Source organism: Aricia agestis, chromosome 22 (genome assembly GCF_905147365.1).
Source record: "Aricia agestis chromosome 22, ilAriAges1.1, whole genome shotgun sequence".
NCBI classification, from domain to species: Eukaryota; Metazoa; Arthropoda; class Insecta; order Lepidoptera; family Lycaenidae; genus Aricia; species Aricia agestis.
In genome coordinates, this window is record NC_056427.1 from 5,346,220 (window position 1) to 5,371,722 (window position 25,503).

Consider the following 25,503-nt stretch of genomic DNA (forward strand, 5'->3'; position numbering starts at 1 on the left):
AACAAAAAAGTGGTTACGCATTTCTGAGAATCTTTTGTAAGACATTGCTACTCTAGTATTTTAGAGACTCATTGGATAATGTTAACAAGTATAAAATATTAAGGGCGGAATACCTTTTTTAACTGCTATTTTACTTTTATACGAGACCGCTCCTGGATCGCGTGATATTTAATCATTATATCATTTGTCGCCAATTTGGAGGGTCGAAAATGTCCGCCATTTTGCGTTTTATTTTTAAATCACTTTTATTGACAAACGATATGGGCCAGTGTTTAATAAAATCTGCCAAGTGCGAGTCGAACATAATCGGATCGAATAAAATGGTTCTTACCATTTTATAGCAAAAAAAAGTTTTTGTGGGCATACAATTAAGTTATTCATTAAATTAATTTTATTTAAATTTTTGTATTATAATATCGCTAAAATATTCACAAAATCTTTAATTATATTTATACTTTAATAAGTATAAATATAATTGAGGATTTTGTGAATATTTTAGCTGCCTACGTTTACCGTTACTGATGTCGAGCAAAATGACCAAAAAATCAAGTTTGTTGTATCGGAGCTCCCCTTAATATTCATTTTTTCTGTTTTTTGTATTTATTGTTATAGCGGCAACAGAAATTCACAATCTGTAAAAAAGAGGTATAGCGATTCTTGAGAAGCCTGAAGACATACAAACTGACATCGAAGTCTCAGTAATAGGTTCCCGTTCTTACCATCTGCGTATGGAACCCTAAAAAGAATTTTTTGTCAATTTTGTCGAGCCGGTAAAAATAGATCCTTAATATTACTGAAATAAAAAGTGTGCTGAAATTGCTGAGACGAGAAAATTACGTTACATTTTTGGCATTTGAAAGTAATTTCGTAGTTTGGACATAATTTTTACAATCCATAATCTTATATCTTATATCTTCTTGTATATATATATAATTGGAATCTCGGAATCGGCTCCAACGATTTTCATGATATTTAGTATTTAGGAGGTTTCGGGGGCGATAAATCGATCTACCTAGGAATAATTTTTAGAAAATGTCATTTTATTCGTGTTTTATCGAATACCGAGCAAAGCTCGGTCAAACAGCTAGTATTATTAATGCTGTATCAGTCTATATTTTGTCTGTTACCTCTTCCTGCTCAAACCGCTGAACCGATTTTGCTAAAATTTGGTATGGAGATACTTTAAGTTCCAGGGAAGAATATAGGGTACTTTTTATCCTGAAAAATGTACAGTTCCCGCGCGGTGAGTTTGTGCGTTTGCGACGTTTTATGAGCTATCTCTGGATCTACTGGATGAAAAAATCCTTTTTGTGGATGTCATAATATATACATATACATATGTATACAAGGTGTAACAAAAATAAGTGATATAACTTTAGGGTGTGTATGTGTTCCTTATAGAGAGCTCACTGTGAAAGTAGCAGCGCTGAAAGACCAAATTTTTTTTTACTTTTGTATGGACAAGCACCCAAATGTCACGAGTTTCCCTAAAATATTACGAGTATCACTTATTTTTGTTACACCCTGTATATCCCACATGTTGTTAAAAAATTTGAAAAAAGATGGAAATTTCCATCCAGGAGTTTAACAAGGGATGAAGGTTTTGCCAGTAATAATTGCCTGTTTCTTGCGTTTGAAACCGTGGGTTAAAGTAAGTATGATAAAAAGGTATTTTTAAAGACTTCTCTCATTTTTAAAATATGAAAACTGCGTAAATAAATGCCTCGAATTTTCGGACAAACACTGTATAAAGTATAAAAGATTTTGTAAAATGTTGAATATTTTAATAGGTATGTATTTAAATCAATATCTGTATATTCCCTTTTCTCGATCAAAATATTGGAAAGTTTCACCAAAAATACTGACTTGCACACTAATTATGCACCCTAAATAATGCGAATTAAGCACACTATTTAAAGTTATTTGCAAAACTGTTTTACTGAACGAATAACTATTATTAAAATTGTATATCTAACAATTCCTTAGTTTAACAAACATACTACAACTTTTTAAAGGAAAACCATTACCTAAATTAATTTAAGGAACATCATTTATTCTAAATAAAACCCAATTTAATCTGTTATGTTCATAATTAAAAACACATAAAAATCATCAAGTGCCAACTTAACATGGACTAAACTTTGGCACAGTGAATGGTAACTCAGTTTATAAACAATAATAATAAACAATCGGCAAAGAGCGAGTCGGATTCGCGCACAAAGGGTTCCTTACCGATATATTGCAAAATTATTAAGCCTCCGGCTTAGGAATTGCACTTTAGAGGTTGACAAGCTACTAAAGAAAAAAAAAGAAAAAAACAACTGGCTTCTACTTCTGGATGGTTCACAAAAAAATTACCACGATGGCTAAGGCGGGAGCGTAGCGCAGCGTAGCTATCTAACCTAACCCAATCAAGTCGTATTGGGCCAACATTGCTATTAATTATTTAAGAATCATTAATAAATTTACTAACCCATACAATTACAACACAATAGTAAATTTTGATAATTTTTCTTAATTTTTATCAAGAAACCTTGAATTATGTAGTTTTGGAATGATAAAATCTTTCACCATATCTCATCATAATTACCAAAAATCTTTGTCGCTAACACAGAAATAGATCAAGATATTATATCTGTGGTCGCTAAAGAGTAAAGAGCGAGCGCAAAGGAGTAAGTGCGGCGTTAGATGAGGAGGCCCCAACATGTTTTTAAGTAAAACAGAGAAACAAAAAGAAAATAAAGTTAGGCTAAAAATATTTTAGTCGCACGATTTGTCAATTTGTAGACTTGTTTTGATAATAGAAATTGATTTTACTGTGGTGCACCTTTCGATATCGTTTTTAGAAATTTCGTTGTAAGATTGTCCAATTTAGAGTGCAAGTTAGTATTTTTGATAAACAATTTAAATTTTAGTTTTACAAATAATATATCCGATGTATGATCCATACTTTTGGTGTGAATTCGGTTATAAAGGTCGTCTCGTTTTGTATGATGTTTAAGTTTTTTTTTAAGGACATGTTCAGTTAATCAATTGTTTTTTTTGATCAGCATTAGTTTTTCTGGTATGCATTCAGTTAATTAGCGGAGTTAAGGTAGTGTGCTGCAAAATTATTCTGATGTGCATTTAATAATATCCCATTTTAATATAAAAGTCGTACCAAAGTTGGTATTATGCTTTGATGAAAGTTTGAGAACATTTTGCTGAGTAATCGTCGACTTGAGGTTTGACAGTAACTGTCAGTAATGCGAGGCCACGAAAAACCTTTGCGGTGCGATGCGTCGTCGCAAGAACTTTTTATTAGCGTCCGTTGGAAATTGAAGTGGAGTGATCGAAAAAATATCGTAATATAGTAAATCAATATCAAATTTTGTGACGAAAACACATAATCCTGAATCACGCTTTTGAAGTTTTTTTAACAGTTGAAGGTTTCGAAACGTCTGAAAAACAGCTCTTCACTAGGTCAAAAGATTCAAGGCTTGCGGTGGTGAGCGCTGAACTAATTCAATCAAACGGCGGCTTTTGAATCAATCAAAAAGCTAGACGTGTAATTGAATGGCGTTGTTCAGTCACAGGGCTAGCTGTTGATTGAACGGCTATTTAAACCAGTTGGCTGCGTCATATACATGCAAAATAGTATGGGCAGCGCAGGCGCGTGCGACGGAGCGCGGACGCGGGCGACGACGCTGCCCATACTATTTTTCATTTATACACACGCGTGCGTGCGCCCGCGCGAGTTTTAGTGTTAGCCCTAAAGGCAGAGCAATATTTGCCGATTCAGCAAGCATTTTATACTAAACATTCCGCGTGGCCTTCGTAAATACGCACTTGCATTTTCATCGCCTTCAGGCTCGTATTGTGTTATCGCTCGTCAACGCAACGCGATGCGTTATTCAGGTGCGACGACGCAATGCGTCATAGCCATGTGGCCATGCTCTTACAATGCTTGGGTAATATTTTAAGATTTAAAAACGACCTAAAGTTTTTATAATGAACGTGATTTGACACTAATTTTTATGCCCAAAAAAACTTTATTGTTATCTTGAAGAGGATATTAATATGTATTAGGGATTTCTTAATACGTGAGCCAAAAACTTTGTATCCCTTTTGACGAAAAACGGGGAAACGTAGGTGAATGAAATTTTGCACAGTTATAGTTTATATGGTGAAGGAGTGCATCGAGCTAATATTATTTTGAAATTATGCTTTTATCATACATTTTTTAACAAATAAAACATTACACACACACTACAACACACACACTAGGAAAAATGACAGATTTTTGAGTGACAAGCCTATACATACGAATTATACTCTTTTATTTATGGTTGAAGTCTGTTGACAACAAGTTGACAAATTGAAAATGGATTATAGTTTTTTTTTTTGTATTGAATCTTAGATACTATGACAATGCTTACACGGCCAGTCTCAGTTCAGCTGAGTCCCAGAGACAAGAGTTGAAAAAATATTATGATAAAGTCAATATTTTTTTACAAAATATAGGTAGTAGTCCTAATGTCGCCGAAACTAAGGTCTAATTTCGACCATTGGTCGATCTCTAGTAGTGATTAAATATGCCCTTCCTTCCTTAAAGTCTATAAGGGCATAGTTCTAAACATCTTTTTGTTCGATTCAGTGAGTTAAATATTGATAGTCAGAAAGAGAGACAGTCACGCTTTCAAAAAAAAAACAGACAGACAGATAGACAGACGGACAGACAAACAGACATACTTTCGCATTTATAATATTAAGTTTAGATTATGTAGTGATTTTAAAAACGCTAAGTTTTTTCTCTTAGAGCGTGTACACATAGAGCGCGCCTAACGCGCGCTTCAAAACGCCCAATAGCTATGTCCACACTGTGCACTTTCATCTTCAATTTTCGTCATCAACTTTCGTATTGGCGCATTCAATTATTGAATGCGTCAAGGAACGCAACGCCAATATTGTCATTTTTGAAGTTTTGGATACGGTCAGAGCTCACGTGCGCTGTTGACTGCGCTATAACGCATGCCCTTGATGACAGACAGAAAAAGGCACAGTGTGGACAAGGCTAATGTGTACCTGCTCTGTGTCGTAGAGCGTGCTACGAAATGTCGTAGACCCTCTACGCTCGTAAAGCTTCGTAGCGCGGCGTAGCATATTCGTAGCGAAGTAATCAGACATGAGCTGCTTATTTCATATTTGTTTTTTTTTCATACAAAATTCATTCTTAAGAGGATTTCACACCGCCGTTTATCCATACAAACGCTCTCCCCTGGATAATGCCGGTAGAGTTATGATTTTTTTCCTGAATATCTATGGCCACTATTAGCATGTCCCTATGTTTTCTTTTTTTTTCATAATTTTATTAATAAAAAAGATAAGGACGTCCAAAAACCCAAAAAAATGGCCAGATTTTCCTCTGTGTTCAAACACCCAGAAAACAAAACTGGCTAAAATATACAAAAAAAATAAAACATAGGAACACAGATCAAGCCTTGCTTTAATTCTTAATGAAAAAAGTACTTAAATCGGTTAAGTTTTGGAAAAGGAATCAGCGGACAACGAATTTTCTGTTCTTTTATTAGAACTTTTTTTCGTGTTGTCTCTATCGCGCTCTGCGGTGGGAGACTTGAGATTGGTGAAACAGCAATACATTTTCAAATACCTATTTTCAATTTCTCTCACCCCTGGTGTATCCTCTTAAGGTACCTTTACAAGTTGAAAGCCTGCTACATGAAGCGGACGACGTGTCGTCGCGACGCTACTGGTTTCTATGTGTTTCCACAGAATACATAATATTAAATAGTTGGTATTTCTATAAATAAGTGTCGCAAGCTTCGTGTCGCTAGCTGTGGAGGGTATTTCATAGAAATACATACAAACCAGTATTGTCAGCAGTTGCCGCGTGTCGCTCGGTTCCAACTTGTACCTTTAATTTTGTTTTGTGGGAAAGAGATTGACAACTTTAATCACGGATATCTTATACTAGCTGTGCCCCGCGGTGTTACCCGCGGTTATTAGAGAAAATAAATTGTGATATATTTTTTTTATGAAATAAAGAAGGCGAACGAGCAAACGGGTCACCTGATGGAAAGCAACTTCCGTCGCCCATGGACACTCGCAGCATCAGAAGAGCTGCAGGTACGTTGCCGGCCTTTTAAGAGGGAATAGGGTAATAGGGGAGGGTAGGGAAGGGAATAGGGTAGGGGATTGGGCCTCCGGTAAACTCACTCACTCGGCGAAACACAGTGCAAGCGCTGTTTCACGCCGGTTTTCTGTGAGAACGTGGTATTTCTCCGGTCAAGCCGGCCCATTCGTGCCGAAGCATGGCTCTCCCACGTATAAAAATTTTATAAAAATCGCTCCAGCCGTAGACGTGAAGAAGTTACAAACATACAAATTCACAAACTTTCCCCATTATAATATTAGTGTGATTAGTGATTAGTGATTACTTATACAGCATGTAACAAAACTAAGTGATAATACTTTAGAGTGTATATGGGTTCGTCATAATTATACACAAGTTCACTGTGAAAGTAGCAGCCCTGAAATAGCAAAATTTTAAAAAACAAAAAATTAAAAAAGTATCATTTTTCAGCGCTGCTACTTTCACAGCCAACTATGTATATTTATATATATATATATATATATATATATATATATATATATATATATATATATATAAGAATTGCTCGTTTAAAGATATAAGATATAAAATTGAGTAGATCTTTACAATCGTCTACAACCAATAAAATCTGCCACACCAGGTGGCTGCCAGGTGCGTTTCCCCCTCAACGAGTTATGTATTATATTTTATGAGTTCTGTGGTGTTTTACGACAATATCATAACCGAAGTGATATTGGCAGTTAATATTATCATTTATCTATTATACGGTCATATTAAATTATAACTTACTAGCTGTTGCCCGCGACTTCGTCCGCGCGTCCACGTAAACAGAATTTTTTTTTCTAAAAAATATTTTTATAAATAAAAATCTATGTTGCTTTTGATACCTCCAAGAGTTAAGAGTTTGACGACCTCTGTGGCTCAGTTGGTGGGCTGTTGGTAGCTCAAGCCGGGGGTCGCGGGTTCGAATCCCGCCGACGGAACAAAAAGTTTTCAAAGTTCCTGGGTCATGGATGTGTATTAAATATGTATATCATATAATAAAAATCTTATATATATGTATAGTATAAAAGTATTAAATATATTTCCGTTGTCTGGTACCCGTAACACAAGTCCTTCAGGTACTTACCACAGGGCCAGACTGACGTGGTGTGAAGCGTCCATAGATATTATTATATTATTAATAGTATGTGTACAAAGTTTCATGATGATTCGTCAAGTAGTTTTTGCTTAAAAGCGTAACAAACATCCACGCTTACACATTTATAATATTACTAAGGATAAGGATATGGGCATATTAAAGAGAGCTATAAGTATTTATATGATGAGGCCATTATAATAATACAATACTTTTTTTTTAATGAAATAAGGAGGCAAACGAGCAAACGGGTCACCTGATGGAAAGCAACTTCCGTCGCCCATGAACACTCGCAGCATCAGAAGAGCTGCAAGTGCGTTGCCGGCCTTTTAAGAGGGAATAGGGTAATAGGGAAGGGTAGGGAAGGGAAGGGAAGGGAATAGTTGTGGGTAGAGAAGGGAATAGGGTAGGGGTTAGGGGATTGGGCCTCCGGTAAACTCACTCACTCGGCGAAACACAGCGCAAGCGCTGTTTCACGCCGGTTTTCTGTGAGAACGTGGTATTTATCCGGTCGAGCCGGCCCATTCGTGCCGAAGCATGGCTCTCCCACGTAAATGTCCCTAGTAAGAATACTGCGTGAAATTTTAATGGTTGTTTTCCCGCAGTAAAATGATTCCATGTTAGTAGTAGTATTAGATTTGTGAAGTTTTTTTTTTATTCAAAACATAAATAAAATTCGGCCGGGTTATAGCCGCTCGCGTCTATCGGTCTAAAGTTACCATACGTCATACAAAATATTTTTATTTTCAAAAAATAACATGCATTATAAAATAAAATAAAAATAAAAATGTATTATTTCTGAGTAAATTTGAATCAAATTTTTCCAGAATGTCTACGAGTACCTGATGCCTACCACCGGTTCGGGAACTACCCTAATTATTCGATACTGTAGGTAAATCGTTCTGCTGCGGGAAAACAACCACTAAAATGTCACGTTGTATAACGCCCGTTGCGCCAAAATTCGTTTATCGCGTGGGAACCGTACATTTTTCGCGTTAAAAGTATCCTATGGCCTTTCCCGGGACTATGACAGCAAAATCGGTTCTACGGTTTGGGCGTGAACAGACAGACAGACACAGTTTCGCAATTACAATATTACTAACTATTCCGGCAAACGTTTCTTTGCCATATAAAGTATTTCGCCCGTATTATTTTATTGAAGTGACTAACTAAGTAGGTATGTCACCATGGCAACGTTCATCGCTATCCCGTCGCACAAACAATGGTCGCCGTCAGTCTCGAGTTGTAATAATTTACTATTATTTATTCAACAAACGCACTTATCAGTACAAAAAGTACCCAGTAGCCGATTCTCAGACCCACTGAATATGCATATAAAATTTGGTAAAAATCAGTAAAGCCGTTTCGGAGGAGTACGCGGCCTAACATTGTGACACGATATAATTTTATATATTATAAGACTTGCTGTCCCGGTGAACTTCCTGTCACTTTAAAACTTTCCCTGGACTTCTACAAATATTTTAAGACCTGCCAGCCCAATCCGATCAGCCGTTTTCGAGTTTTAGCGCGACTAACACATTTGAAAATCCATTTTTATATTTAAGAATAGATTATAGATCTAGCTTAGCGTAGTCTGCGCGCTATAGTTAAGCTATCTAAGCTAAGCTATGATGGATGAGCAGGTAATGATATGGCAAACACGTCCACTGCAAGATGGATGCTGTGTTATGGATGGACGGTAATGATAATGACGTAGAGAAATGTTTGTTAAATATGACAAATATCCATACCTTACTAATATTACAAACGAGACAGTCACCTTTGAGTTTTTTATATAATATATAGATGTGAAAGTGTGTCTGTCTGTTACCTCTTCACGCCCAAACCGCTAAACCGATTTTGCTGAAATTTGATATAGGGATACTTGCACGTAAAATGTACGGTTCCCGATAGACGACCTTTGGCGCAACGGAGTTGCGGGCGACATCTAGTATTATCTAATTGCACAGTTCACTGATTTATACGACCTCTGTCATAGGTACCTCTGTGGCACAGTTGGTGAGCTGCTGGTAGCTCAAGCCAGGGGTCGCGGGTTCGAATCCCGCCGACGCGCGACGGAACAAAAAAGTTTTTCAAAAAGTTCCTGGGTCTTGGATGTGTATTAAATATGTGTATCATGTAATAAAAATCTTAAATATATGTATAGTATAAAAGTATTAAATATATTTCCGTTGTCTGGTACCCGTAACACAAGTCCTTCAGGTACTTACCACGGGGCCAGACTGACGTGGTGTGAAGCGTCCATAGATATTATTATTATTAAATTTTGATGAAATTTGGCCCACACATAAAGTAGACCGTAAGGAAGAACAAACAAAACTTTTTATCTCAAAAAATGTAGAATTTACTGTTCTATACACAAGCGGACCCCGCTGAATACTGAATAATATAATTGCTATTAAGATATTGATAATGGCATATACATTATTCACAAGATGCCACAAGGGATATTGCCAAGTGCTTACATTAATGTATAAAATAATATGTTTAATGTATACATAATTATAATACTAGCTATGTTCCGTGGCTTTGTTTTGTATGCTCCTGGGAATTAAGGTCGATTATATTTTTCGTCCCCTTAGAGGCCTAATTTTGAAAAAATCATTTCTTATTAGTCTTATTACCCTACGTTTTTTAAACTTAAAATCCTAAGCTACTTTTAAATTTCTAGTACCAAAAATTTACCAATATACAAAAAAATCTACATGTATATGCTAAAAATCTTAAAATTTATTTTCTTGTTCTTGCGCAAGAACTGACATTCACATTTGCTATAATAAATTTACTGTAGTGATATAAGGGTGGGTTGCATCAGAGGCGTGGTTAAAGTTAAAGTTATGGTCAAAGTTATGGTCAAAGTTATGGTTATAGTTAAGAGGATACACCAGGGGCGAGAGAAATTGAAAATAGGTATTTGAAAATGTATTGCTGTCTCACCAATCTCAAGTCTCCCACCGCAGAGCGCGATAGAGACAATACGACAAAAGTTCTAATAAAAAAACAGAAAATCTTCCATTCGTTGTCCGCTGATTCCTTCTCCAAAACTTAACCGATTTAAGTACTTTTTTCATTAGGAATTAAAGCAAGGCTTGAGCTGTGTTCCTATGTTTTATTTTTTTTTGTATATTTTAGCCAGTTTTGTTTTCTGGGTATTTAAACACAGAGGAAAATCTTGCCATTTTTTTGGGTTGTCGGACGTTCTTATCTTTTTTAATAATAAAATTATGAAAAAAAAGAAAACATAGGGACATGCTAATAGTGGCCATAGATATTCAGGAAAAAAATTATAACTCTACCGGCATTATCCAGGGAGGAAACAGGGGACAGCGTTTGTATGGAAAAACGGCGGTGTGGACTCCTCTTAAGGCTAACTTTAACTTTAACCTTAACTTTGACTACAGAATTTGACAGATGACAGCTAGTCCGACAAGGCTTGAAATAAACGTGGGCGGGGGCGCTGCTGGTAAAGGAGAACTGTCAAAAATGGCATTTTTGTATGATGACAGCGTTAGTTCCTTTGACAGCCACGTTCATACAAAGCCTTGTCGAGCTCAAGGTTATGGTTAAATATGGCATCCATTTTAGACTTTAACCAAAGATTTGACATTTTGCATTGTAGTTATATTTAAAGTTATGGTTAAAGTTACAGTTATAGCTAAAGTAAGTTGGTGCAACCCACCCTAAGACTGCTAGTATGACCAGTATGTCAGGTATTCGATACAAATTCCTGCTCATTCGGATATCCGGACATATGGAATGGCTAGAATTCTGCTCATTTTGCTTAGAAATACACTAGTCAAAGATCTAGTTATCATCATGTTCTAGCACTATTATTATTATCTATAGAGGTATTTAAATTAATAAAAACGTGTGGCACTCACACCGTGCTGAAATCTGTCGAATTAAATTATACGTGGGAGAGCCATGCTTCAGCACGAATGGGCCGGCTCGACCGGTGAAATACCACGTTCTCACAGAAAACCGGCGTGAAACAGCGCTTGCGCTGTGTTTCGCCGAGTGAGTGAGTTTACCGGAGGCCCAATCCCCTACCCTATTCCCTTCCCTTCCCATCCCTACCCTCCTCTATTACCCTATTCAAATATTCCTACAACCCTATTCCGTCTTAAAAGCCCGGCAACGTACCTGCCTTCTGATGCTGCGAGTGTCCATGGGCGACGGAAGTGACCTATTTGCTCGTTTGCCCCCTTATTTCATTAAAAAAAAACGACGTTAGACGATGCATGCCAACTCAGCACAGACGCGGTGTTAGGTTTATTTTCGTTACAGAATTTTTTGATTCGGTCGCCGCGCTCAAAACCCGCAATAAAAGCTTTGCTATAGCTTAAAATAAACTTTTAATTTCGTTAGTCTCGCTAAAAGTTGAGAATGGCTGAACCGATTCGGCTAATTTTAATCTCAAAATATTTACGAAAGTCCAGAGAAGGTTTATATTAGGAGAAAACGTGGGCGTAGCCACACTGGGGCAAGCTGGGGCGCTTGCCCCACCCTGGCTCTGACCTATAAGGTGCCAAACTAAACAAAAACTGTTGTTTAGTTAGGCACCTTATAGGTGAGAGCCAAGGTGTTTCCAAATTTTTTTTCTTACACTAACAACATCAACAATCATAATATCCGTTAGAAAGTTACTAAATAAGAAAGTTACAGCGGTCTTTTCAAAGCGAGCGAGACCGTATTACTGTAGAATAACTGAATAAGTATTACATTTTATGAAAACGCGTAATTCATAACAATATATTTTTCTATTCATAAATAGAACTGGGGGGGGGGAAGTGATACGAAGTTTACCGGGTCATCTATTATTATTAAAAATGTGAAAGTTTGTCTGCCTGTCTGTATGTTTATCTACAGCATCTTAGATGGCTAACGGCGGTTCCCAATATTTGATCTATTTATGTCAATTGTGAGCTATTCCTATCTCTAGTAGGGCAAAACCAGAGATAGATCAAATATTGGGAACGGCCGTAAACCAATTTAGCTTGCTATCCCCTCAACAGTGGCGAACCCCTGTAAGGGTCATCGGTGTGTGAGTTATCGGGCAACTTGGGCCATAATGTAAATACCTTATAGACTAACATACATACAATTATACTAACACTAACACTAAATATCTACGTATTGTCTGCAACGTGGGGCGCGATGTTTTATAATACGCAAAGGCACATATAGTAAATAATCTGACCACAATCCGACAGCACATGTCATATCAGAATATTGACACAAACGTCGAACAAAACTTTTTGTTTACTGTCTGTGCTGGTGCTACCTCTAGCGTCAAAATATTGCAGTCTTATTCGTTTATTGAGCGTTTTTTTTCGCAACAAAAACTATCAAAATATATCCTTTTCCGTCAAAGTAACTGCATATATATTCCATCTCTACTGAGAACTCAAACGACGCTTGCTAGCTGTCTTGCTCTACATAAACGCGTTTCAATATGATAAACAAACACAAAAGTAGTTTATCGCTGTGTTTGCACACAGCGCCCCGGAAAGGGTTGCACCACAGATGCGGACTTTTGACGTGCGACCCTTAGGGTCAATTTATATTAGCGCAGAGTCGAAGCGAAGTATCAAAACCGAACATTGCTATATCCAACCTTAACTCCAAAGCGTTAAGGCACACATTACAGTTTCCAATGCGGGAATGTAACCCCCGACCTCCGAGTCAAGAGCCACGCTCTTAACCACTGGACTACGGAGGCGTTGGTAAATAAATAAATATTCCCTATTTCAGTGCAACGGAGTTGCGGGAATCATCTAGTTAATATTATAAATTACCGGATAATGTATGCAGCATAGGATTTTTATTACAACATTTTGTACCCGTCAAGGCGGGAAAAAGGATTTTTATCCCAGACTTATTGAAGTATGCTAATTTTTGTAAATTGAGTTTTCACTTATAATACCACAAGAGCTTCAAAATTATCGGATATTTCCCGATAGGTTCGTTGCAAACAAATGAAGGATTCAAGTTTTTCAGGTTAAAAAATCACGAGCGCGAAGCGCGAGTGATTTTTCCTGAAAAACTTGACGACTTTATTTGTTTGCAGGGAACCTTGAGGGAAATGCCAGATAATTTTGAAGCTCGTGTGGTATTCGGGGGATTATTTTTCCGTCCCAAATGTCGGCCAATATAATTGCACCATGAGACACAATTGAATTCAACCTGTCAGTTTGACGTGTTTGTCTTTTATATATAGCAACTACCAGAGAAAATTTTCAAAAAATTATCAGTATAATACCATGTAGGTTGTACCACGTGACGTCGAATGGTGCAATTCTATTGGTCGATATTTGGGTCGGAAAAATAATCAGTGATATTTACTTGTGATGAAATAATTTTATAAATTGTTATAATTACGCCTGCAACGGGTTGTGGACGCTATTACTAGATAATTACAACTTATTTTATATTGAAAAGGACTTACCGTATTTGAATAAACTTAATTTTATTTCCGTGAGCTCATTTATAATTCATTCGAAAACTTTAACGAAAAATTAACACACACAAAAACCATTAATTAGTAAGGAGTAATTAACAAAAAACACGTAGAATTTAATCATAATATGTAAAATGTACTTACTTAAGAGGGCAACTAACCCAAAAAATCAAACATCGTCCTTCTCTCTTCACACTCACGCCCGTCTTTCATATGCCAGGTGAAAAAGGACGACGTGGAATCATCGCCGAGTTAAACTTTCTTAATAAGTCGATAAATAATATACAACATTTTAAAAATCCGCCAGGTCAGTGTCTCAATAATAGAATTGTATACATACAATGTCATAAAATATTAACTTAGTTGAATGCATGGTTATGGTAATATATGAAATATTCGTCAAAATAAGATGCATCTTTGAGATTTTTTCTATCAAGAAAATTTTAAGATATCGTGTTTTCGCTCAGATCACATTCTTGGAAATATAATGTAGTATCTATGTTTGGAAAATGAAACAATTCAGGGCTTATTTTCAAGTATAAAAATGAATTATAAGATCGACAATTTTGGGTTAGTCGCCCTTGCTTGATATATTTCGTGTCGTTCCTTTTAATCCAAGCTAATATTATTATAAATGTGAAATTTTGTCTGTAACCTCTTCACGCCAAAACCGCTGAACCTTTTTTGCTGAAATTCGGTATGGAGGTAACCTTTGGAAAAAACATTATGCACAAAACCTTTTATCCCGGATAAATGTACAGCTCACGCGCGAACTAATTTTGGCGCAACTGAACGGGCATCATCTTGACATCTAGTATTTTATAAACTGCATGTAAACTTTATCTAAAACCCTAACATAATCCAAAAATCCGTAACGGCATTTTTACTGCTATCTGAAAAACTAACGCCAGTTATTTGGCTGACTGCCACCGATTAGCTGGTGGGTCTGGGCAGACGAGACACAGAATAGCGCAACGCTTGTATTTCTAACCAGTGAACTTCTAACAAGTGAAATAAAATTGTCGTGATTTATATTTTCTCGCCTTACAAATCTGCCCTGGGCCTAGAGGCAAGTAGCAAGCGATTATCGTAAACGCCAACAAAATGTATGGGATTTGACATTAGTATTCGCTAGCGAAGCGATGACTTATGTCAAATCGCATACATTTTGTTGGCGTTTACGATAATCGCTTGCCACGTCTTGTCTAGTAGGGCAGGACTCAGCGAATATTTCAAGACTAAAATTTGCCAAATCGGTTCTGCCATTTTCGAGTTTTAGAGACTAACAAAATTGGAAAATCATTTTTATTTATATAGATAAATAGTGTCTGCGATTTTTCATTACTTTATTCTTGATAGCATGAGAGTTAAATTCTTTTATCGATTAGTAGTAACTAAGAAGAGATTTAGACACAAAATGATAAAACAACTTTTGTCATAATCTCTATATTTTGTCCCTGTGTAAACGTAATACGCGGTGTCTCCTCCAAAACCTCTCGTTCGCGCGGATGCATAAATCCAGTCTAAAAATACCCATCACAAAATTTTGTACAATGCTACTTCTTATGAAGTTGTCACTTCATAAAAATAGTTTAAAAATTTAAAAAACACGCTTTTAGCACGCATAAAAAATTACAAAAACCCTTTCATTTATTACCCATAATATTATGATATGGAGGTACATTTCAAATAGCCTGGCCATTTAGCCGAAACTTTTTCGTTATCACTTCGTTATAAAATCGTCGATCAAAATGTATGGAATTGACATTAGACGAGTCGAACGTCAACGTCATATTAACGAACGCTTATATCAATTCCATACATTTTCATCGGCGATTCTATAACGAAGCGATAACGAAAAGATTTTGGTTCACCCCCCAGTCCACCATCTTGAGAAGGCCGTCATATTGGATTTGTAATGACGAGAACTCAGAGTGTGGACAAAATTTCATCCTAATCGAAGACCGGGAAGTGGGTCAAACAAGATTCCAAGATTTTCTTACATAGTTCCGTGAAGCTAATAAAAGTGTGTTAAAAAACGCATTTAAAAATGTCGCCGGCTGTAGTCGCGGCCACAAGCATCTCGTATGCACAACCCCACACAAGTAAACAGGAAAATATTTTATTTCATTCGTGTCGTGTAACGTTTTCCACGGATTTTATTTAATAGTTCGTCGTTTGTGTTTAGTTTTTTTTCCGACAATTTGAAATACGCAACGAGTTTTTGTGCAGTTCAAATATTATGTACTTAGTTGAAACACTAAATTTATTTTAACGGCCTAAAACTGCGTTTCCACCGGAGATGTGTTGCGAGGAATATGTTTTTGAGAACCAATAGAATCGCTTCATTGACGCGTGCTATTGGATCTTAAAAACTTTGGTGGAAACGCAGCTTAAAGGTGGCTTTCCGATCCTTGGCACTTTTTTCCTATCTACCGTGACGTACCGATGATAAGAATCGTGTCCATTATCTTGGTCAACGTCTCAATATGGCACTTTTAAACATTTAGGCATTTTTTAAATTCCAATTGACGTCCGATTTCAGAATCGGACGTCAATTGGAATTATATTTAATACATAACTAGCTATTTGACCGAGCTTTGCTCGGTATTCGATAAAACACGAATAAAATGACATTTTCTTAAAATGATTCCTAGCTAGATCGATTTATCGCCCTCGAAACCCCCTATATACTAAATATCATGAAAATCGTTGGAGCCGATATATATATATACTTATATATATTTATATATACAAGAATTGCTCGTTTAAAGATATAATTATAATTAATACATATTTAATACACATCCATGACCCAGGAACATTGAAAACTTTTTGTTCCGTCGGCGGGATTCGAACCCGCGACCCCCGGCTTGAGCTGCCGCACACTCTTAACCATTGAACCACAGAGGTCATCAAACAAACCTGTCACGCGTCAAATAAACCACACCTTAAATATCTTATCATAAATTTTTCAGCCCTTAATAAGCCTAAGGAACCTTTTTAAAACCCTATCACGTATTTAATACCCTTCGCCCCTAAATGGTCGTTACTGCCCTAATGTAAGCCGTCTGAGACCCTAATCGCACTGAACGGCCAGATAATTTTTATTTAACTCAAAATAAAATTAGATATATTTTACTAATTAGCAAAATACTTGACAAATTATTTAGGTTTAAAGGCCGCGCACACCGGAATGGCAGCGGCGAGGCGAGCACTTTCAGTGTCATGTGATTTTAAACTTTATCTTCATTTTTGTAATACATAGTATCGCTTGACAAATCGCGGCCACGAGCGGCCACGGGCGGCCGTAGACTTCTCAAGGCTTGGGTATTTTTTTGCACCTGCAGCTCTTCTAATGTTGCGAGTGTCCAGGGGTGACGGTAGTTGCTTTCCATCGGGTGATCCGTTTTGCCCCCTTATTTTATATAAATAATAAAAAAAACAGGTGCACGATAAAATGTGTACAGAATTGCTCGAAATCAGAGCATTGAAAATTAAACTCTATCCACATACAATAGAGCTCAAATTCCTTTAATTCCAGGTGCACGATGCCTCGAGTGAAGAAATGCCTCATCTACATCGGAGTGGCGGCCTTCCTTCATCAGCTTCCAAGATTCTTCGACCAGAACTACGTATCACGAGTGACCTGGTGGAGGGGCCATTACGAGAACGTGTGCTCGGTAATTTCAACCTTATTACTATTACTTAGGGTATAATATATTGGTGTCACAACTGTAAAACTAGTGGTAGGCAATTTTTGTAATTGCCAGAGCAATATGTACTTTATTACTTTACTGTAAGGTACATAATTATTGCTTTTCAACCATATTCCTATGATATTAAAGGTGACTTTCCTGCCCTCTTTCTTTTCTTTCTACCGACATTGAACTAGCGAGTAGCTAGCTTTACATGGATCATCTTGTCAGACAATCATGTGATCAGCCCATAAAGTTAATATACCTAGCGGAATAGAGAAACAAAGGCCTAAGCAAGAGAGATGTCACTATCAGTAACATTGCGTGGTAAAAAGAGACGTGTGATACTGTCATCAGCGGCACTCTTTTTTGACGTCCAGTCAGCACGTGCCGCAAGTTGACAATTTAATCTCATAGAATTCATGTTCAATCAAGCTTGTATAATTGTATACGTGCACATATTTTTCACACAGATGAAAACCAATTTCGGTTTCGTTTGACAGCTCGAGATTGTTGCTCTATTCCGCTAGGTATAATATTAACTTTATGGATCAGACAGCCTCCAAAACAAACATGGAAATAAATACGTGTGGCACTCGGGGACTGCCGCGGTAAAGCTATTGCATAGTATTATCTACTTATTGCAATTATAATTCGCATATGTCTGGTCGCACGTACACATACACTGTGCCGCAATCTGCGGAACTGAAACTACGTTAGAAGATGCACGGGGGTATGAGGTTTATTTTCGTTACGGAATTTCGTGATTCGGTCGCCGCGCTCGAAGCGATAAAAACTGTGCAATAGGAGCTTAATTACATTTGTCCAAACGGGAATCGAACCCGTGACCAAACCAAGAGCCACACTCCAAACAACTATAGAGGTCCACCAATAAACCAAAGTAATTACTTTGGTTTATTGGTTGGTTGTAATTACTCAAGCATATTTCCACTCCAATACAGATGTAATAACCCTTGATAAATATCTGTGATGTCTTTTTAACCATACAGAAACCCATTGGACACAAGACCATTAAACCCACACCGAATGACAGAAAATGACCATAAATTAACACAAAATGGTGAACAAAACAAAATAAATTCCCTCGGAAAATACATTTTTGTTTATCACTGATACCGAAAGTAAGGATGGGCGTGAACGAACATTTCTGAGTAATCAGGCTGTTTTAAGTTAAAATTGTTTCCGTGACAAAGTGTAATATTTGATTTTGTCAATATATATTATCATACTAAGTGCAATTTGAGTTTATTAAATAATTTATTTAATATCTTGTGAAACAAAAACTTTTATTTTAGACATGACGTAATTTAGTTGTGATGTTATTAGTTTTTTCGTATAGAAACTCTACTTAGTCCTGTATCAAAACGATCATAATAACATTTTAGCCAGTAGTACTCACTTTTTTCTTACCCAGTCCTCATAGTATTTCTATACCAAATTTTATAAAACTCGGTTCAAGGTTTTAAGCTTAAAATAGTAACACACCGACGCTTTTGCATTTATAATACTAGTATGACAATTGAAATGTTTTATTGCCTTGTTTTCTCAAGCTTACACGTCGTGCTAACAAATTCTGAGCGTTGGACCCAATGGGGCCCTAAAGTTGGAGACATTTGAACATCCAAAACCAGTCCTTACGACAGTAACCGTCACTGAAACCGCCATTATCACATCGGCTTTATTTGAGATCTAATTGTATTGAAACCTTTTTGTAATTTATTTTCGTCTTTTACTTTTAATGAGTATACACTATACAGTATACAATATTCATAAAGTATTCTTCGATTAAAATTTTCCTTTGTGGATTAAAAATGTATGAAATATGCGACATTAATTTAAAACTGTTAATTTAAAGTTGTTTTCGGTGGTTTTTCGTCCAAAATAATATTTTTAGGACTATTGTCTGCTATCGCGAAAACTGCTTAATCTATTTTGATTATTAGGTTAGGTTAGGCATAGTAAACCACAAAAGATAGCTTTTTATTCCGAAGAACGTAAAATTGAAAAAGTTGCGATTAATTATTACGTTGCTAAACTATACATAAAATCCATTCTTTTTTAGGGTTCCGTACCCAAAGGGTAAAAACGGGACCCTATTATTATTTATATTTCTGGTCCTAAGACTCCATATAAGTATGTGAAAAACAAACATTATCAAAAATTTTAATTTTCCACTTCTAATATGTCTGCATCCCTCCTATTATTATAAAGATAGTAAGCTGTCTATCTACATAACTCATAACCATTCAAAAATGTCAGCATACCCTTTTAAATACAGCAAAATATAGACAAAATCACCAATACAATATCTCTTTTTCAGGTGGAGCTCTCTCCCTGGGTGAAGACGCTATCCTTGGACGCTTACTTCATCACATACTTTGCCTTCCGAGTTCTCTTCGTCCACCTCATCCCCTGCACTTCCCTGATCGTCCTCAACGTCCTCCTGTTCCGAGCTATGAGGACAGCCCAGATCAACCGACAGAAACTCTTCAAGGAGAACAGAAAATCTGAATGCAAACGCCTCAGAGACTCCAACTGTACCACTTTAATGCTGATCGTCGTGGTGACAGTTTTTCTGATGGTAGAAATACCTGTTGCCGTGGTTACAATCCTTCACATTATATCCAGCACCGTTGTTGAGATTCTGGACTACCATATCGCGAATATTCTGATCCTCGTCACGAATTTCTTCATCATCGTCTCTTATCCCATCAATTTTGCCATCTACTGCGGCATGTCCAGGCAGTTTAGGGAAACTTTCAAGGAGTTGTTTATAAGAGGAGCGGTCACGACTAGAAATGGTGGTTCCAGTAGATATTCCTTGGTCAATGGTCCTAGAACGTGTACCAACGAAACTGTACTTTAAGGACATATCAGTAACGGATGGGGTAAGATGGGGTTGTCAAGGTCTGATTGTAGACTCTAGCACACGCAAAATAAAGTCCACTTTTCAACGAAACTTACGCACAAAACTAACCACGTTCTGAGTGAAAGTAGACTTTTGCTCCGGATTCCATCAAATCAAAATAGTATCCTGACAAGTCAAACGATTTTTGAAGTTTTTGACTTTGACATTTCATGGGAATATCATTTTGTAGTTTAGAGTTTTAAAATATAAGCCAGTATATTGGTCGGTTCTCGTGACGTCTTAAATCCGACGCCATATTGTATTAGTGTGTCTCTGGTAAGACAAGTTTGACGTAATATAATGAACTCCCAACAAATTCATATGCGCCAAAGCACTGACGTATATTTCGGAACGAATCAACAGTTTGGTGTTTGTAGACGTCATAGGCGCTGGCAAGTACTGGCTTAAATTTCAGGACACACCTATAATACATCGAAACCTTATTGAAACTGTATTATTGTTGGATTAAAACAACATATTCATGCAAAAGACAAGCAAAAATGTTTGCTGTCTTAAATATTTTGAAATCCCACCTTACCTCATCTCTTTATAATATGATTAACGAATATTATAATTATAAAAATGATTAAGTAAGTAATTATTGTTTTTGTGTATATTTTAAGCACTATTGTATATTTCATAGTACTTTAAGGCGGTGCCCACCTTATCATTGTAAATGTATTATTGATAGTTTGTACTGTAATATTGATAATTTGTACTGTAATATTGACAATTTGTACTGTAATATTGATTGTTTGTATTGCAATATTGATAGTTTTATCGTAACATTGATATTTTTATAATATTGATAAGCTGATCACCGCTGCAAGCGAAGAGCCCTCGCTTGGAGTACTATTTGTAAATACTTTCAATTGTAAATATTACATAGTAATGTATAGTATATTATGTATAGTATATTATGTATAGTTTTGTAGGTGTCGATGTTATTTCTTTTGCTATAAGTAGCTGTTTTGTATGTTCTATTTGGACCATGGATAGAAGATGTATTAATAAAAATGTGAAATATTTTATGCGTTTCATTAAAAACTTTCTTAACCGACTTCGTAAATCAGTATTCAAACTAAATTTTTATGGTACCCAAAAGGTAAAAACTAATTACTAAGACTTCACTGTCTCTTCATCCGTCCGTCACCAGGTTGTATCTCAAGAACCGATATTTTAAAAGTGCTCTCTCTTGGTGTTTGTTGTACGGAACAAACGCAATTTTTTGCCCATCTTTGCTCAATATCAATAATGGCATCACATGTAAAAAACGTAAATATTTTGTGAATATTTCAACTTGAAATACATATTCACAAAGACGAATTTAATTATAAGGCTTAATATCTTAGGAATTAAGCATGGATGAGACTGTTATTGGAAAGCTACAAAACATGGATTCGTAGGCTCTACTCCTACGAATAATAAAAACTTTATTATTCGTAGCTCCTTTTTTTTTATGAAATAAGGGGGCAAACGAGCAAACGGGTCACCTGATGGAAAGCAACTTCCGTCGCCCATGGACACTCGCAGCATCAGAAGAGCTGCAGGTGCGTTGCCTGCCTTTTTAAGAGGGAATAGGGGAGGGTAGGGAAGGGAATAGGGTAGGGGATTGGGCCTCCGGTAAACTCACTCACTCGGCGAAACACAGCGCTAGCGCTGTTTCACGCCGGTTTTCTGTGAGAACGTGTTATTTATCCGGTCGAGCCGGCCCATTCGTGCCGAAGCATGGCTTTCCCACGTATAAACTCTACTCTCAGATATGGAATTATATTCTGGGGTAATTCCACAATGCGTGAGGATATATTCAAATCACAAAAGAAATGTATTAGAGTTGTAATAATAACTCCCACACCGGTTTCGGTGACGGTGGCCGGTTTCATTGAAACCAGGCCAGCTACGCAGGAGTCATTTTATAGTGCCCAGGTGTGTGCGCAGTACACAAGAGCACTCTCTATTCCTTTACTCCCATAACCCAGTGGGACGGAAGACCGACACGACTGGCGAGAGATCAGGCGCAGGACCGACTTTTTACATGCCCATCCGACGAATGGATCATCTTACTTGTCAGACAATCAGGTGATCAGCCTGCATTATCCTAACCAAACTTGGAAATAACATGTTTCCAACGCGGGAATCGAACCCACGACCTCCGAGTCAAGAGCCGAGCTCTGAACCACTGGACCACGGAGGCGTTGATTGGAATTGATTAGAGTTGTAGCAAATATACCAACAATAGAGAGTAGCCAACCTTATTTTAAAAAATATAAATTACTTACATTTCCTTGTCTCTATATTTATGAAGTGCCTGTGTTTGTAAGAACAAACCTTTCATTATTTATGCGATTCAATACTAAAAGATACGACCATAAGTTATATTGTGTTAAATCTAAAACCTCACTGGTTCGAAAGAATATTTTCGGAATGACAACGAAAATTTACAATAAAATACCACAGGCTATCAAAGAATTAGACAGCATTCAAAAATTTAAAAATGCGTTGAAAAAATATCTCATAGAAAAATGCTTCTACAGTGTCGACGATCTCTTTCGTGAACAAAAATTATATTAATGTTAACACTGCATAAGTTATAATTTATTATGTAATTGTTTATATATTATGATCTCATATTATTTAATTGAAATTTGGTTAAAATGACATTTAATAGTCTAGACATAATACTATATTAATGTAATACTTTTATTCTTAACTTGACTGTGATTTAATTTTTAATTTCAAATGTAATTAATATGAACTGAACTATATTTTTTTTTTATTAAATAAGGGGGCAAACGAGCAAACGGGCCACCTGATGGTAAGCAACTACCGTCGCCCATGGACACTCGCAACATCAGAAGAGCTGCAGGTGCGTTGCCGGCAAAATATAATATTTATTATGACTTTGCACGCCACATTACTGGCAGAATGTATGGAGCTATTATTATTACTTTTAAGACCTTTATTTTATGTACATTCATGCAAATAAATAAATTTGAATTTGAAAATATACAGGCTTATACTTATTGTGCTTGTATTACTGTATAGTTATCGAATCGATTTTACAAAAATACTATACGTCCCGGCAAACATTTCTTTGCCATATAAAGTATTTCGTCCGTATTATTGAAGTGACTAAATAAGTATGTCACCATGGCAACGTCCATCGCTATCCCGTCGCACAAACAATGGTCGCGGTCAGTCTCGAGTTGTAATAATTTACTATTAATTATTCAACAAATGCACTTATCAATATAAAAAGTACCCAGTAGCCGATTCTCAGATTCACTTTAACCAAATTTTATTTAATAATTACTTGATTAATTTTATACTTTCCTTCAATAATAGAATACGGTCTACTATAATTTATAGTACCTGGATGGCCGAGCTTTGCTCGGTATAGCAAACACTCATTGACTTCGTGTTACTTAACAACGCCATCTGCTGGTTGTTAAAACAATTAGTTGCTGACAAAATAGTATTATTATTCGCCAATAGATGTCAGGAAGAGTCATATTTTTCAGTTTATCGATTATCGATAAAACACGAATATATATATATATATATATATATATATATATATATATATATATATATATATATATATATATATATATATATATATATATATATATATATATATATATATATAAATACAAGAATTGCTCGTTTAAAGATATAAGATTCTTGTAGGCATTCATGTAACAGCTTTTACTATTAGAACCTTTTCTTTCATATGCGCCATATTGTGTAACAGAGTATACCAATAAATTATACCCTGGTTGGGATAATTACATATATAAAATTTACTATCCATTATGTTAGTTATTTCGCCTTTTATTTAGTATACGTCTTTCGTTCTTTCGTCTTCGGCTTTAGGAATATATGAAAGGCACTAAAAGTATGAATAATTTTTTGGTATAATATATGTGGTATAGAGCCTGGCTCTTGACTCGGATGTCATGGGTTCGATTCCCGCGTTGGCAACATGTTATTGCCAAGTTTGGTTAGGACAGTGCAGGCTGATCACATGATTGTCTGACAAGTAAGATGATCCATGCGTCGGATGGACATGTAAAGTCCTGCGCCTGATCTCTCGCTGGTCGTGTCGGTCTTCCGTCCCACTGGGTTATGAGAGTAAAGGAATAGAGAGTGCTCTTGTGTACTGCGCACACACTTGGGCACTATAAAATTACTCCTGCGTAGCTGGCCTGGTTTCAATGAAACCGGCCACCGTCACCGAAACCGGAGTGGGAGCTATTATATTATATTTTTTTGATCTAGATTAAAAGGCGCATTTACGGTGCTCCAAAATTAGTTTATCGCCGTAATTTTTTTCGAGATAAAAAGTATCCCATGTTACTTCTGATACCTCCCAGAGTATGTGTACAAAGTTTTATGATGATTCGTTTAGTGGTTTTTGCGTAAAAGCAAAAACATCCACGCTTTCACATTTATCTTATCTTAATATATATATTTCTTGTGTGCGTGTGTATGTGACTGAACTCCTCCTAAACGACTGGACCAATTTTGATGAAATTTTTTGTGTGTGTTCGTGGAGATTCGAGAATGGTTTAGATTTACAGTTTGGTCTACTGGAAAATGTTTTTTCAATTAATTTCTTATTTATAAGGAGTTGTTGATTTTGGAATGTTTTACATTAGATCCGGCGGACGGCGCTATCATCGCATTCAATATTATTCTATTTCAATTTTAGTTTGTCCTGACAGATGGTGCTACGATTAATTTGAAAAAAAAATTAAATAAAAAACACATAGGCTACAATTTTAACCGACTTTCAAAATGGGGGAGGTGTTATGTTCGTTTTCTTATATTCAACGATTACTCCGCCGTTTGTTAACCGATTTTCAAAATTTTTCTTTTGGTATATAGGGTATCATCCCAATTTGGTATTATATTCAGAAAAGTGGTGATCTGATGAAGGATCCATAAGTAATCGAGGGAACTCCTCAAAACTTATAGGGAAACATATGGTGACTTCGGTTTCGTGAGAAGTATTCTAAGCATATGCTACCAACAAGTAAGATTTTGCACCGAGATATACCTGGTATACCGTGGTTCGGAAGGTGCTGAGAGAATTCCTGATTCTTTATAGATACAAGTTTGGGAGTTTCGGCGTTGTTTTAA

The 25,503-nt window shown here is 36.3% G+C and overlaps 1 protein-coding gene across 1 annotated transcript in view; it reads left to right on the forward strand.

The window, feature by feature from the left end:
- Positions 1-20,895, forward strand: part of LOC121738035 (sex peptide receptor) — a 55,413-nt gene extending 34,518 nt beyond the window's left edge. The window contains exons 4-5 of the mRNA XM_042129848.1: positions 17,276-17,414; positions 19,771-20,895. Coding sequence (XP_041985782.1) covers positions 17,276-17,414; positions 19,771-20,316 — 685 coding nt within the window. The 3' untranslated portion in view covers positions 20,317-20,895. The remainder of the gene's footprint in view (positions 1-17,275; positions 17,415-19,770) is intronic.
- The last annotated feature ends 4,608 nt before the right edge of the window (positions 20,896-25,503 follow it).